Source organism: Pagrus major, chromosome 8, assembly GCF_040436345.1.
Source record: "Pagrus major chromosome 8, Pma_NU_1.0".
Taxonomy (NCBI): Eukaryota; Metazoa; Chordata; class Actinopteri; order Spariformes; family Sparidae; genus Pagrus; species Pagrus major.
Window position 1 is genome coordinate 23,491,063 of NC_133222.1, and position 16,350 is coordinate 23,507,412.

Genomic DNA, 16,350 nt, shown 5'->3' on the forward strand with positions numbered 1-16,350 from the left:
CTGACCATGCTTGGGTTGGCCTGGACCTATTACCCTAGAGCAAGAGATGCCGTCTGAACTCGTCACTTCTACAGGACCCAGTAAATGTAGCGTGGCTAAGAACAGAAATAAATAATTATTTGGAGACAAATTGCCAATCTGTTTCATCCGCGGGTGTTGCGTGGGAGGCCTTAAAGGCTGTGATTAGGGGATTAGGGGATGTATTATCCAACACACGTCATACCATAAGAAAATTAAAACACGGGAGTTGCTAGAATTGGAAAATGTAATTAAACAGGCTGAAACAGAGTTGAAGCAACAAATGACACAAGACGGCATGAGAAAACAGACAAAGTTAAAATATCAGTATAATAACATAATAACCCAAAAGGTTGAATTTAATCTATTTCGGGCTAGACAAACATATTTTGAGTCAGGAGATAAAGCAGGAAAGTTGCTTGCCAGTTATATAAAACAGAGGGAGTTGGCCTCCACTATTCCTGCTGTTAGGTCGCTGGCTGGGGACCTGCTTACTGCAACTGTAGATATTAATCAGGCCTTTAAAGAATTTTATAGTAATCTATATAGTTCAACATCTAGCGCAAGTGAAGAAGAAATTCATAAGTTTATAGAACCACTTGGACTTCCAAAATTGACAGATGAACAGAGAGATTTTCTAGATTTAGATATTACTATTGAGGAGATTAAAGGGGTAATCAAGGCTTTACCTTCAAGTAAAGCACCTGGGCCCGACGGCTTTACTGGGGAATTTTTTAAGAGCTTTGCGACAGAGCTAGCTTCACCTTTACTAGAGGTGTATAAGGAGGCACTGGAGAGGGGTATACTACCACCAACTTTGAGACAGGCCCTTATTAGTCTAGTTCCTAAGAAAGGTAAAGATTTGAATGAATGCAAGAATTACCGTCCTATTTCATTAATGAAAACAGATGTTAAAATAATCTCGAAAATTTTAGCAAACCGATTAGACAGTGTAATTACGTCATTGGTCCATACTGACCAAGTGGGATTTATTCGTGGTCGTAGCTCCTCAGATAATATTAGACGCCTTATTGATGTTATGTGGTCAGTGGCTGACGCCCAGTCCCCAGTTGCAGCAATCTCGTTGGACGCCGAAAAGGCGTTTGACATGGTGGAATGGGGGTATCTATTCAAAATTTTAGAAGAGTTTGGATTTGGTATTACTTTTAGAAAATGGATTCATGCATTATATAAGCACCCAGAAGCAGCAGTGCAGACTAATGGGCTTGTCTCGGATCATTTTATGTTGGGTAGAGGCACCAGGCAGGGTTCGCCCCTTTCTCCTTTGCTTTTCAGTTTAGCTATTGAGCCTCTTGCAGCAGCTGTTCGTGGGGCGACTAATTTCCCGGGTGTCACTGTAGGTGGGATGGTACATAAATTGATGCTTTATGCTGATGACATTTTATTACTGGTGTCCGACCCCAGCAGATCTGTACCATGTCTTCTTAGTATCATGAACTCATTTTTGAAATTCTCTGGCTACAGGGTGAACTGGTCCAAGTCCGAGGCACTCCACCTAACGGCTTATTGCCCCTCCACTGCCTTCCATCCAGGGGCATTTCAGTGGCCTCAACAAGGTATCATGTATTTGGGTATCCGATTTCCTAGACAGCTGAAAGATTTGGTCAAAGTCAATTTTGACCCATTATTACAGAAAATTTCTTGTGATGTTGAGAGATGGGCAACTCTTAATTTATTTATGGCAGGTAAAGTTAACGTTTTGAAAATGAACTGTGTTCCCAAACGTAATTATCTTATACAGTCCCTCCCCTTAGAAATTCTCCATTATTATTTTAAAAGGTTTGACAGGATATCCAAGATATTTATTTGGAATGGTAAACGCCCCCGTTTGAACCACAGCAAGTTACAAAGACCAGTTGATAGAGGAGGCTTAGGGCTGTCAAAGATGTTGTTTTACTACTATGCTTTTAATCTAAGGCACCTGGCCCATTGGTCTCTCCCTCCCGAAAGGGCCCCCCCATGGTACTGTATGGAACAAGCTGTAATGGCCCCTCTATCACCCATTCAAGTCTTGTCTACTAAATTAAGTAAAAAAGCAAAAACACATCCAATAATTTCTCATCTTAAATTAATTTGGACTAAGGTTGCTCGAATATTTAAATTTGATCCCTTTCTGAATGTCTCTTCAAGTATCTGGTTAAATCCTAAATTACGAATTGGTAAATTCCCCATTTATTGGAAAATATGGCGGGAGAATGGTGTGGTCACATTGGGTGATCTGTAATCTGTGATCTGTGATGGTTCCTTAAAATCTTTTGGGGATCTGGTGCGGCAGTTCAATATCCCTACGTCTCACTTTTTAAGGTACCTGCAACTTTGACATATGCTGGTGGGGATTTTTGGGTCCAGAATTTGTAAAAGTGTTAAAGTAGTTTCAAGGGATGCAAGAGTACGTCTTATTCAATTCAAAATTATACATCGTTTCTATTGGACTCCTTCCAGATTATTTAGATTAGGGTTATTACCCACATCAAATTGTTGGCGATGCAAATCTGAGGAAGGTAATTTAGTTCATGTTTTATGGTCATGTGATAAAGTCCAGCAATACTAGATCAATATTTATGATAATTTGTGTGAGATCACAGAGATACAAATGCCATTTAGCCCTAGATTATTTATTTTGGGTGATGACTCAGTTCTGGTAGGAGAGGATAAACATATCAAAAGTTATGTCCAAACCAGTATTATGATTGGCAGACAAATACTTATCAGAGGATGGAAGACGGAGGGGGTGCCCTCTCTTCAAGAGTGGGCTGTGGAGATGGCACGAGTTGCAGCATTTGAAAAAGTGTCATATAAACAACTGGGTAGATTGGATCTACAGTATATGAAGCAAAGTGGGGCAAATACGTACAATTTTTAAAGTGTTCCTGAAAGGGGTTATATGGTGGAGAGATGCAAGTTTTCATTATTGTGGGTAAATACAGAATAGTGCTTCTTATTTGTTTGCATTTTATTCAGCTATTATTGCTTTTATTTTTTCATTTGTTCACCAATTATCTCTTTAATGTAGTGATTACTTTGTGTTGTATTGACCTTGTTTGGAGTCATTTTCTGTGTCTAATTTTGTTACAGTTATTTTGTGTTTTGTCTACATTGATGCAGGCTGTGTAGCTGTAATAGCTGTACATGAAGGAGCACAGTGGTTGATGTTGGTAACCAGAAAGGGATCAGCATGGATGGTGGTGGCTTGGGAAGGGTTTGTTTGTTGGGGGAGGGGGGTTACTGTTACTATTGTATTGTTGAAATAATGAAAATAAAAATGTTAATCATAAAAAAAATGAAGGTTATTATTTAGTGTTACCAATAAAAGTCACTGCTCTCAATCCTTTTTGGCCAGTTCACCCAAACAAATTATCTTATCTTATGAATTTTGACCAGGTACCAACTGTAACATAAAGAACAAAGCTCACAATCATTCATCATGTGACTCTACAGCAGTAAAGCCTGCAGTTTCACAGTGACAGCATACCAGTAAAAGAACACAGAGAAGCCAAACATAATCCCCAGTAACACATCACCCTCTTCACTTTCAATATAGTGTAACATATGCTTTGCTCGCTTGAATCCAACTTCATACCGTTTGTGATGTGACTTTCTTTTACCCTTTATGGTACATTTTACAAATCATTTGCAATAGTGATTTACAAATGTGATCACAATATTTGTTTTCTACCAAAAATTCTTAGAATAGGAACACATGAATGTTTTTAATTAGGTTCCAGTTAACGTAAGGGTTGTGCAGTGAAAACAATGGTAAAGACATGCACTGCTAATGAGGTACAGAACCCTAATACTAAATAACTTTATTTGCCCATGACAGGATTTTTTATTACGGGTATCTTTTTTGTATGAAATTACTTTTCACATTTTATTTTACTGATGTAAACCTGAGATTTAACATTTACATACAATAAAGTTCCACTCTACTTTATGCTATGCTGTCCAACCCATCTGTCTGCTGCAAGTAATTTTCAAACCTCACCTGGGACTCAGTGGCTCTGTCCTCTCTTACAGTCTGTTGATTTGACAATACAACTCAAAGCTGCCTGCAAGTAATGAAGTTTTGCTTCGACCTATCATATATTTTTAAACAATCCCAAAATCTCCACTTCTTACCAGCCCAGACAACGTGTCTGGTATTGGCATCATGAGCACAACAACCACAGATACGATTTTGAGTACTTTGGGGGGTGCTAATATACACCGATCAGCCACAACATTAAAACCACTCACAGGTGATGTGAATAACATTGATCATCTCATCACAATGCAATGTTCTGCTGGGAAACCTTGGTTGCTGGCATTCATGTGAATGCCACTTGACACGCACCACCCATCCAAACACTGTTGTGGACCAACAGGTCAGAGCTGTTTTGGCTGCACAAGGGGAACCTGGGGTTAACTAATCACAATTGGTTCCCTTTTGGCTCTATGTTAAGTGTCCATGTAAAAACAGCAGTAATGCCCTCTGAGGAGTCATGATACAGAAAAATGAACTGATTTGAGGAGAGAAGTCTTACTTTGCATCGCAAACAACTCGCCTTGTCTACTACTATACCCTTCTACATCCCAGCACGTTGTCACATTATTGCTCAATATCTTCTTCATTTAATCATGCATTTTCTACATCAACTGTAGAGAACAACTGTTCTCTGTAAACCTGCTTAACTAATGCTAAGTATATGCTGGCCAAAGCAGCAATAGTATAACTCAAAACTGAAATGATCATGAAAGGTCAGGTCATGAAAAAGGCATGGGAAGAGGGAATGTGAGACAGTATTTGTCAGATTCAACAAAAATATTTTTTTAAACATCCATAGATAGTGGTTGAGCCACTGAGAACAGAACGATTTAAAATGTGAATGTCAAAGAACATTTTGATACATTTATACCTGGGTCTAATTCTCATAGTTGTGGGTTTGGCCTCTCCAGCTCTGTTGTAGAAATGTGGTGAGTGCGAGTTGGTTATGTTAACGTGTTCTAAAATAGCCGCTTCAGCACATTTGACCACGTAAAAGAAAATCAAAACAAACCCATAGAAACTGAGCAGACTCGGACACCGTGGTAACACAGAGAGATGTATCACTATTCGCACGCCTACCAAATCAGTCTAGTTAGGGACAAATCATGTGATCCAAAACTCAAACACAAAATGTTGCAATGACAATGTAGAAGGGCATCTGGAAGGGCGCACTCACACTTGGCCCAGTTGCTCTGTATCATGCTGAAGCACGATTGTCCCTCCTCCCCAGTCTCCCACTGGCCTCACATTGCTCCAGCCGCAACCGGGCCTGAGCACAGGTACCTCTTGTACATACTTCATCACGTTGTAGCGCGGCCACATCACAGCGGATTATGCAAGGCAGTGTGATACGCATTATACTTCATGTCCATGTTGCAGACCTGTGCTTGTGCTTGTGCTTGTGCATGAGCAACCGTACCGTGCCAAAGCACTCCTCTTTCTACCAAGGCCAAGGAAGTGTACCATGCTTGGGTACAGTACGGATTGCCAAGTGTGAATGTGCCCTAATAGTATCCTTAACAAAATATGGGTTTCTTTTTAAATCAAGGAGTTGGAAAAATGTGACTGTGTTCAGACATGCAGATACAAAGAAATACTGTCAGATGTCTGCTGCCCCTCGCTGAATCTCTGATTGGAAAGTTGTTTTTATTTTCTGTGGCAATCTGACATATTGCTCCCATGCATCATCGGACATTCACATAACATTTTCTTAACTTGCCACTGTTGCACGCTTGTTGTGCCTTTGCACCATTGATGGCCATGCCACCTTGTGGAGCAGATTTCCACTGACAATGGACTGACATCTAGCTGCTTTTGTATCTTTGTAGCTGCATGAGTGAAGAAATGCTTTAAGAGCCCACTGTCCATCAGTCGGCTTTGTCCTTCTTCCTTGGTGTGACTTTACTTGCCACCACAGATCCCACTGCTCCGACACCTCCTGTAACCATGGAGACGCTCCCTTTGACCAATCCCACACTGGCTGCTGGCACACTGGTCACAGCTGTCTTGGTGAGCTCAAAACTTTTAGTTCCTACCCATGCAACACCCCCCAGTGTTGCACCAACAGCGCTCCGTGTCATGCTGAAAAGGCCGCCGCCCACTCTCCACATGACTCCTCCTTCTTGCCTTGGGTGGTCCTTATCGGTGTCTGACACAGAGACAGAGGCAGACAGAGAAAGTTAGAGACAGAAAGATGGACAGAAACAGAGAGACAAGACAGAGAGAGACACACATAATCACACAAGTGATGAAGAATTAAATTGAATTTAAAAATAGCTTTATTTAACCACAACAAACATAAAAAAACAACATATATACTAATTTCCCATCATCCCCAGCAGGAACACGTTGGATGGGGCTAGAGAGAGAGAACACTAATGTGCATGTATCAAGTCCCCAGGAACAGCACTGGGCTTTGAAGACAATTTGACATAGCAGCCAAACCTTGCAATTACATGATGCACACTGGCCCGAAATGACTTTTTCCCAGAAGCTTACATTGTGAAAGAAGCGGCTGTAAAACAGTGGATACATTTTTGAGTGTCACAACCCTTGTAAAATGACTCATTTGGTTTGATAACATTTAGAAAGTGTAGAAGACGTCCACAATTACACTATGTTCCAAATTATTAAAAGCATTCTACGCGGACCTGCTCACTCAAGTTACGTTTTTCTCTAAATTTCATAATTAGCTACATAATCGCCATCAGTCAACAGGATGCTGTCTGACTCTGTCACTCGCGGGGAGGGATGCTGTTTTCTGGGGGAAAGTTCACTAAATCTCGGTCGGGAGGGCTGAATCAGAGCGACAAACACTTGGTGAGTTTTTTGTCGGGGACAGACGCTGTTTTTCGGGCAGAAATGTGACGAAGAGTCGGTCGGACAGACACTTCACGTATAACTGCGGTATTTTTTTCTTCATATAAATTGCCAAAGACACGACCAGTTACTACGTTATTTTGTTGAGTGATGGACCTGTTCAGTTATCAGACAGTGAACACCATCAGATCGACACACCCCCGCTCCGCACCGCCGGCTTATCCGTTCACACTGGTTCGGTTCGCCAATATTGCGCGCCAGACATCGATCTCAGACACACTGTATAATGCAACTCCTTATCCGTCAAATTCAGACAGGCACAAGAAAATAATAACTGCCATTGGATACTTTTTAGCTAAAGATATGCACCCTATCGTTTGTCTTATTTGATTTTCTAAGTATATTTATTTTTTTCATTAAATGTTTTATAGAAATTGCAGAACAGTTGGATACATGTTTGTACATTATTTTCAATTGGAACATTTTGTATTTTTCGATTTGAACATTTCGTGTATTTTTTTGAGAGAAATGCTGAATAAATGCATCATGTTTCCAAACTCAAAAATAATCGTTTAAATAATCTTGATTTCAATATTGACCAAAATAATCGTGATTATGATTTTTTCCATAATCGAGCAGCCCTAGTCCATGTACAGTTTCTGCCTGTATTTCCTTTGAGGATGCCAGAATTGCCTTCCAGAGCTGCTGTTTTGAGGTAAACTGCCGCCCCCCCCTCATAGAGCTTCCTTTTAAGGATACTCCACAGGTTCTCAATAGGGTTGAGGTCAGGGGGTGATGGTGACCACACCATGATTTTTTTCTCCCTTTATGCCCATAGCAGCCAAGGCCTCAATGGTATATTTTGCAGCATGGGATGGGGCGTTGTCCTGCATGAAAATTATCTTACTCCGGAAGGCACGGTTCTTCTTTTTATACCATGGCAGGGAATGGGTAGTTAGTAACTCCACATTTATTTTGACACCTCCAGGCACCCTAAAGGGGCCTACCAACTCACTTCCCATGATTCCAGCTCAGAACATCACTCCGCCACCTCCTTGCTGATGTCGCAGCCTTGTTGGGACATGGTGGCCATCTACCAACTATCCAGGAGTCCATCCATCTGGATCATCCAGTGTAGCACGGTATTCATCAGTCAATAAAAGTGTTTGAAAATTATCTTCATGTATTTCTGAGCCCACTGCAATCGTTTCTCCTGGTGGGCACTGGTTAGGGGTGGCCAAAATACAGCTTTATGCACATCAGCAAGCCTCAGGAGGATCCTGCATCGAGAGGTTCTTGGGACTCCAGAGGCACCAGCACCTTCAAATACCTGTTTGCTACTCATCAGTGGCTTTTTCACAGCTGCTCTCTTAATACAATGAATTTGCCTCTCAGAAACTTTCCTTAATAAGCCTTATCTGAACGAACCTGTCTGTGCTCTGAATCATACACAAATCTTTTCACAGTACGATGTTCTTCATTTTTCGTGAAATATCCAATGTTTTCATACCTTTTACAAGATACTGCACTATTGCACGCTTTTCATCTGCAGGAAGATCTTTCTTTTTCCCCATGTTGCATGAAACCTGTGACTTGCTTAATAATGTGGAACAACCTCCTTAAGTAGTTTCCCTTTAATTAGGCTCACCTGGCAAACTAATTACCAAACCTGTCTGAGATTGATGTCAGTGATCTAAACAGAGGAGAAGCAGCACAATTGAAAACTTGAATTAAAAAACAAAAAATCAAGTGTTTGTTTAATTGAAATCGTATTTGCATAATAATTTGGAACACAGTGTGGAACACATTTTATCCCTTTTCAAGTTAGAATAGGGCTAACCTGGAGGTTAGCTGCTTGGTCAATGAAAGCCTCTACTGTGAAGTACTGTGTACTTTGTGTACACTATGGGCTGCACACTGTGAAGGCTATGTAGAAGATCTGGGTATTTTTTTTTACCTGGGAAGTCAAACTTTTTTGCCTTAATGAGCCACTGAGAAACTTTCATAGGAATAAACAGGGGGCCCCGCCTCTAACACTGTATTGAATTCTCATTATAATCTATGGTATGTGAAGTGGGCTGCACAACACAGAAGTAGACCAGGGAGTGGGGAAAAAAACATCTTGAAGCTTGAAGCACACTACTAAACATTTCCTCAAGCTTAGCACATTGGGTACTTTTCATGTCTCTTATTTGTTGTTTCCCCACTCCTCAGTCCTTGCTCCTCGCTCGAACCGGAAGTCGTTACTGTCCGCCATCTTGCACGCCATCCCAATTATCTTATTTGTGCTCTGAGGAGTGATGAGTGAGGACACACGAGAGCAGCCTTCACAGAAGTCTTTTGACCAGCCGACACGCCCCTTTAGTTGATATCAGTTATTGATTGGACGCTGCAGCGGATCAGACTGATCTGATACATCACAACATGACTGGAGTTTCATACGGAGCGAAGACAGATTACAGATTAAACTCAAGTGTGTCTCCATCAAGTTTTATATTTAGCTTGTTTCTGGTTCATCAGTGACTTAAAATGTGTCAGCCTGACTGTAGGAGAACAAAAGGACCATAAACAACTTTCTTCATTTATTACAAACATTTTTCTATTCATGGTCTGTTTTAAACACGTGAGGCTGATTATTCCTGAGTGTCTGCTTTCATATGTTACATCATTTCAGTTTTCCCTCAAGCATTTAGTCTAAAAACAGCTTCCAGTGTCCAGAGGACACAATAATCACATTCTGGGTTATTAAATGATGATTTCACAATCAGAATATCACTGAATACAGAGGCAGATAATGAATCAATATATAAACACATTCTGCAAGTAGAAATGGTTCATGTGCCTCTGACCAGGACACAGTACACAGTATAAATACACAGTACACAGTATAAATACACAGTACACAGTAAAAATACACAGTACACAGTGTGTGTACTGTGTCCTGGTCAGAGGCACATGAACCATTTCTACTTGCAGAATGTGTTTATATATTGATTCATTATCTGCCTCTGTATTCAGTGATATTCTGATTGTGAAATCATCATTTAATAAAGAATGTGATCATGGTGTCTTCTGGACACGAGCCGAGGTGATAAAAACTTGTGTCCTCTACAGAGTCAGTTGACCTGCGTGTAAATGCTGAGTGCACACTCTTCCATTGCACACAAAATCCCAGTCTGAGCGGGTTTAACTGGGATTTTTGACCAATGGAAAAGAGGTATTAGGGCTGCTTTATGTTCTTAACCAGACAAAGTGGTGGTGTTGGTGAAAGTCTATGCATTGAGTTTATTCTGTGAGTTGATAAGAAGAACCAGTGATCTACCCATTCGAAGGCTTTCTCCTGATCAAGTTACATCATTTCAATGTCAACACAGTACAGCCAAAATACATCAGAAATGTCTTTCAATGAAAACAAATTATTCATAATAGTCCTGGGTACAGTATGATTTGTTCCTATGTACCAGCAGCTCAATATACTGTAGTTTTTCAGTCTGTTTGACAGAATCTTTGAAAGAAGCATACAGTCTGTGAATAGAAATAATTCCTTCCATATGTCAGGTAGGTCAGCTCCCACACATTCCTCAAAATATCTGAAATGTCCATCTAAGCCAGGTGTGAACTAGAGGTCATCTGTCCTACTGCAGCAGTGAGCTCGTCCGGTGTTAGACTGTTTCATATGAATAGCACTATAAACTGAGGTTTGTTACACAGAACCATCTGGTAAGTGGTGTAGCGGGTTTGACGCGTTTAAATGAAGTGGGGTGCCAGTCAGAGTCACGTCTGACAAATAATAATTATAACATAGAAAGAAAATAGCTCAGTCAAACCATACAAAACAAATAAGCAAATAGCACATAGCTGCAAAGGGAATATATGTCACCAAAAACCAGCACTGCAAAAAACAAACAGACCACAATTCAATTCAATTTTCAATACTTACATTATTCAACTTTTTGTGAAAGATTGTCCAACAGTCTCAGAGTTCAATCCACTCGATACAGAGTCCGGTTTTCTCACAATCCAAAAAAGAGTTCAATCCAGTTCATGACCACAAAAGAAAGGCAACTCAAACTCCACTCCGGGTCTTACCGCGGATCCCCACAAAACAAAACAAAACCAGGAAATCAAAACCGCAATAGCAGCGTCTGTGTTCACAGTTCAAAAACGGCTTATTTACAATATATACACCTGGGTACTCATGTACATCGTGTACTCACGGTACCGTGGATCAGTCAGTCAGTGGTCAATGGTCAGTCGGTTTTTCAGCGTCGGCCTTAGCTCCGCCGGGACCGGCAATTCCTGGAAAACCTCCGACTGGGAACATAACATCCACCGGCAACTCCTGGAAAAACTCCGACTGGGAACATAAATATCCACCGGGTTATTCCTCCTCCTGACACGGACTTCAGCGACCCTTTGGCAACAATAACGCAGACTTTTCACATGTGTTAACAGTGAGAAACATGAATGAACTCTTTGACAGGTGGGCGGTGATGTTATTATGACAGCCGGTCATTACACTCCTCCCCCCTTAGTGGAAGCCAACCAAAGGTAAGGCGTTGTAGTTGTGCCGGACACGTCTGTGTCAGAGGAGCTGTCATGTTGATAATCCTCTTGTCCACCTGCGATCCCTTCACCCATCCACCACTGGGAGCAGAGCATGCAGTGTCTGAAAAACCAAGGAAGTCCTCTTCATCAGACTCCTCATTCAAGATCTCCAGAACACGCTTTCGCTCCTGCTCCTGCAGGTCTTGAGCACCTCTCAAGCTCCATCAGGTTGGATGGGGAGCGTCGGTGCACAGCCATTTTCAGATCTCTCCAGAGATGTTCAATCGGGTTCAAGTCTGGGCTCTGGCTGGGCCACTCAAGGACATTCACAGAGTTGTCCTGTAGCCACTTTTTTGTCATCTTGGCTGTGTGCTTTGGGTCGTTGTCCTGTTGGAAGATGAACCTTCGCCCCAGTCTGAGGTCCAGAGCGCTCTGGAGCAGGTTTTCATCAAGGATGTCTCTGTACATTGCTGCAGTCATCTTTCCCTCGATCCTGACTAGTCTCCCAGTTCCTGCCGCTGAAAAACATCCCCACAGCATGATGCTGGCACCACCATGCTTCACTGTAGGGATGGTATTGGCCAGGTGATGAGCAGTGCCTGGTTTCCTCCAGACATGACGCTTGGCATTCAGACCAAAAAGTTCAAGCTTCGTTTCATCAGACCAAAGAATTTTGTTTCTCATGGTCTGAGAGTCCTTCAGGTGCCTTTTGGCAAACTCCAGGTGGGCTGTCATGTGCCTTTTACTGAGGAGTGGCTTCCGTCTGGCCACTCTGCCATACAGGCCTGATTTGTGGAGTGCTGCAGAGATGGTTGTCCTTCTGGAAGGTTCTCCTCTCTCCACAGAGAGACGCTGGAGCTCTGTCAGAGTGACCACTGGGTTCTTGGTCACCTCTCTTACTAAGGCCCTTCTCCCCCGATTACTCAGTTTGGCCGGGCGGCTAGCTCTAGGAAGAGTCCTGGTGGTTCCAAACTTCTTCCATTTACGGATGATGGAGGCCACTGTGCTCATTGGGACCTTCAATGCTGCAGAAATTTTTCTGTACCCTTCCCCAGATCTGTGCCTCGATACAATCCTGTCTCGGAGGTTTACAGACAATTCCTTGGACTTCATGGCTTGGTTTGTGCTCTGACATGCACTGTCAACTGTGGGACCTTATATACACAGGTGTGTGCCTCACTAAATCATGTCCAATCAACTGAATTTACCACAGGTGGACTCCAATCAAGTTGTAGAAACATCTCAAGGATGATCAGTGGAAACAGGATGCACCTGAGCTCAATTTTGAGTGTCATGGCAAAGGCTGTGAATACTTATGTACATGGTATATTTTCGTTCTTTATTTTTAATAAAGTTGCAAAAATTTCAAGCAAACTTCTTTCACGTTGTCATAATGGGGTATTGTGTGTAGAATTTTGTGGAAAAAAATTAATTTAATCCATTTTGGAATTAGGCTGTAACATAACAAAATGTGGAAAAAGTGAAGCGCTGTGAATACTTTCCGGATGCACTGTAGATCTTCCAGCTGTGTGATCTTGGTGTAGGCAGGGGTGTCAGGAGCAGACTCTCGAGGTTGCAGCACCACATCCAGGGGCCCTCTCAGAGAACGACTGAGATTCAGCTCTGCAGGGGAAACTCCAGTGGACTCCGGGACCGCCAAATTGATAGCAAACCGGAACTCAGCGAGGTATTTGTCCCAATGCTTATGCTGGTTTCCGACATAGGATGCAACCATGGTTTTCAAGGTGCGGATCACTCTCTCTGTGAGGTTGGTCTGGGGATGATAGGCAGATGTTAATTTGTGTCCCACGTTCCAGGTTCGACACACCATCTCGAAGACTGAGGAGACAAACTGTGACCCACAGTCCAAAAGTAGGAACTCGGGAAGGCCCCATCGGGTCAAGATGTCTTTAACCAGGACTTGAGATATGGTTTCTGCAGTGGCCTTTCTTAAGGGAAACAGTTCCACCCACCTAGAGTAATAGTCCACAAAAACAAGTAAGTAGACATTTTGTTTGGAGCTCTTTGGAAACAGACCCATCAAATCCATCCCAAGCATTTCCCAGGGGCATTGGACCAGAGTTTGCTGGAGTTTTCCTGCCAGTTTTCTGTTTTCCGGTTTATATTTCTGACACACTTGGCAGTTCTGAACATGTTGTCGGACATCCCAACTCAGCTTTCGCCAATAGACCAGGTGTTGCAATCTCCGGTAGGTTTTGTGCTTTCCAAGATGACCAGAGAGGGGGTCTTGATGGAAATACTCCAGAAGTTGCATCCTGAAGCTGGCAGGTATGTAAAGTTGGTATATGGTCTTGTATGGGAGTGTGACAACATGATAGATGAGGTCCTCCATTATGCTGAATGAGGTATTTGAATTGATGACAACTTTTCTGTTTTCCATAACCTTTTGATACAGAGCCTGGCACTCAGAGTCTTCCTGCTGCACTTTCCACACAGCCTCAATGGAGATGGGAAGATCTTTTGATGGTCTCGAGGAGGCAGTCATGATAGTGGCACAGACAGGTAAGGAAGGCTGATCCCCTGCTGGGGCTCGAGAGAGAGAGCATCTGGCACAGTATTGTACTTGCCTTTCTTGTATTCCACCATGAAAGTGAATTCCTGAAGTCTGAGTGCCCACCTGATGAGCCGAGTGCTGGGTTTTGTGGTTTTAAACACCCATAGAAGAGAGGCATGATCCGTTACCACACTGAAAAGGCGACCTTCCAGATAGGTCCTCCACTTCTCCAATGCCCACACCACAGCCAAGCATTCCAACTCTGTGGCAGCATAATTTCTCTCAGCTGGATTCAGGCTGCGGCTGGCAAAAGCAAGGACTTCCTCAGTTCCCAGGTCTGATTTCTGGACCAGTACTGCGCCAAGCCCTGTCTCGCTGGCATCTGTGTAGACCACAAAAGGATCATTGAAGTTTGGGTGACCTAGGACAGGTGGGTTTACCAGATGTTCTTTAAGTGTATCAAAAGCAGTTTGACATGCAGGTGACCAGAGGAACCTTGCTCCTTTTTTCTTTAAGGCATTGAGTGGCTCAGCAATCTGCGAGAAGTTGAGAACAAACCGATGATACCACCCTGCCATGCCCAGGAACCTCTGTAAGGCTTTCAGGTTGGTGGGGACTGGGAAGTTGCGCACAGCCTCAGTCTTGTCTGGATCGACATTAACTCCAGTGGCAGACACAATATGACCCAAAAATCTCAGAGATGTCCTGCACAGATTACTCTTCTTCATATTCACAGAGAGCCCAGCACTTTGGAGTTTATTAAAGGACAGCTTGGACATCATATAAATGTTGCTCCCAAGACTGAGAGAAAATGATGATGTTGTCCAGGTAGACGAAACAGATGACACCTTTTAATTCTCCTAGTGCTCTCTCCATTAGCCTCTGGAATGTTGCAGGGGCATTCTTCAGTCCAAACGGCATGACTTTAAATTGGAACAGACCCTGAGGACAGATGAAGGCTGTGATTTCTCGCACCTCAGGGTCCATTTCCACCTGCCAGTACCCGCTATTTAAGTCCAGGGAAGAGAAGACAGCAGTACCTGAGACTATCCAGTATCTCCTGGATGGTAGGAATGGGGTAGGCATCTGTGACTGTGTTTTCATTTACTTTTCTGAAATCTACACAGAACCTTGGTTTGCCTTCCTGGAAATCAGGACTACTGGAGAAGCCCAAGCAGAGCAAGAGGGTTCAATTACATCATCCTTCAGCATGTCATCAATGGGTTCCTTCATCACTTTTAGCTTAGGAGGGGAGACCCGACAGGGTTTCTGCCGAATGGGAAGTGGATTGGTGAGAAAGATCTGATGTTTCAATAGCTCAGTGCATCCCACTTTTGTTGTACAAACATCAGCGTTGTTAAGTAAAAGGGTCTTTAACTGGGGTTTCCTGTGTTCCTCCAGATGAGACTCCTGGATTGCCTTCTGGAACAAGTCTGAGTCCTCCAAAGTGCTCAGTGTAGGGAACAGTGCAGTGGCCGATGGAGCTTCCACTGAAAAGAAAGCAACATAGTTGCTAGTCTCTTTTGAAAACTGGAACTGGAACTGGAAAAGAATATTTTGCAGGTGATTGGATGAACCATCTGTCATCAGGCTCACTTCAATCAATCACCTCAACAGCAGGAGAGCTCTGCCACCAGAGGAGTCAGATGGTTAATCAAACTCTTACCAAAGTCAGTGGAGAGAAAACATGTTCTCCTTTGAGAGAAGCCTTCAGGTTCAGTCTTTGCTCCTCTCTTATTGAAATAAACTCTCCGACTCTGATAGAAGTGATGCTATACCAGCTACGCTAACCTCTGGAGGAGCTGTCATTGTTGTTTTCAATAGAGATGTTCCGATACCATTTTTTTCTTTCCCAATACCGATTCTGATACCTGGGCTTTGGTTATCGGCCGATACTGAGTACCAATCTGATACCAGTACATGTTAAAAAAAAGGAGAAGAAGAATTTTTTATTTTTATTTTAACAGCTGTATATACTACTAACCATGTATGGATGTGATATGATTGCTATCATTGTTGTATGGCCTGGCTCAGGTAAAACCTGGCAGAGAATGATTTCCATATAGGGGTGTGCGATATGACGATATTAGATCGTGAAGGATTAGAATGTGTAGAAAATCTGCCAAAGTGCAGAGATCGTAGGGATCGACTCTAGGGCACATTCTATAAATTGCAGTTCCATGCTGATGCACCGATGCACCAAACGTATTACGTCGTCAACCTGACCGACCAATCATAGCGAATTACGGGCAGTGACGTGCTTTCTTACCCGCCTCCTTGTTTATGTGTGTAGCGGTAGCCGCATGGAGAGCCATGGCTGAAAGCCAAACGGAGGAGTTGGTCCCTTTTTAAAAAAAAAGCGTTTCACCATCTCTCATCTCTGCCAGTTAGCCCCTCCACCTGC

General features: G+C 42.7%; 1 protein-coding gene across 1 annotated transcript in view; it reads right to left on the reverse strand.

Annotated features, from left to right (window-relative positions):
- Window positions 1–4,330: 4,330 nt before the first annotated feature.
- The window catches only part of LOC141001401 (transmembrane protein 263), a 16,051-nt gene continuing 4,031 nt past the window's right edge, over window positions 4,331–16,350 (reverse strand). The window contains exon 3 of the mRNA XM_073472469.1: window positions 4,331–6,212. Coding sequence (XP_073328570.1) covers window positions 5,932–6,212 — 281 coding nt within the window. The 3' untranslated portion in view covers window positions 4,331–5,931. The remainder of the gene's footprint in view (window positions 6,213–16,350) is intronic.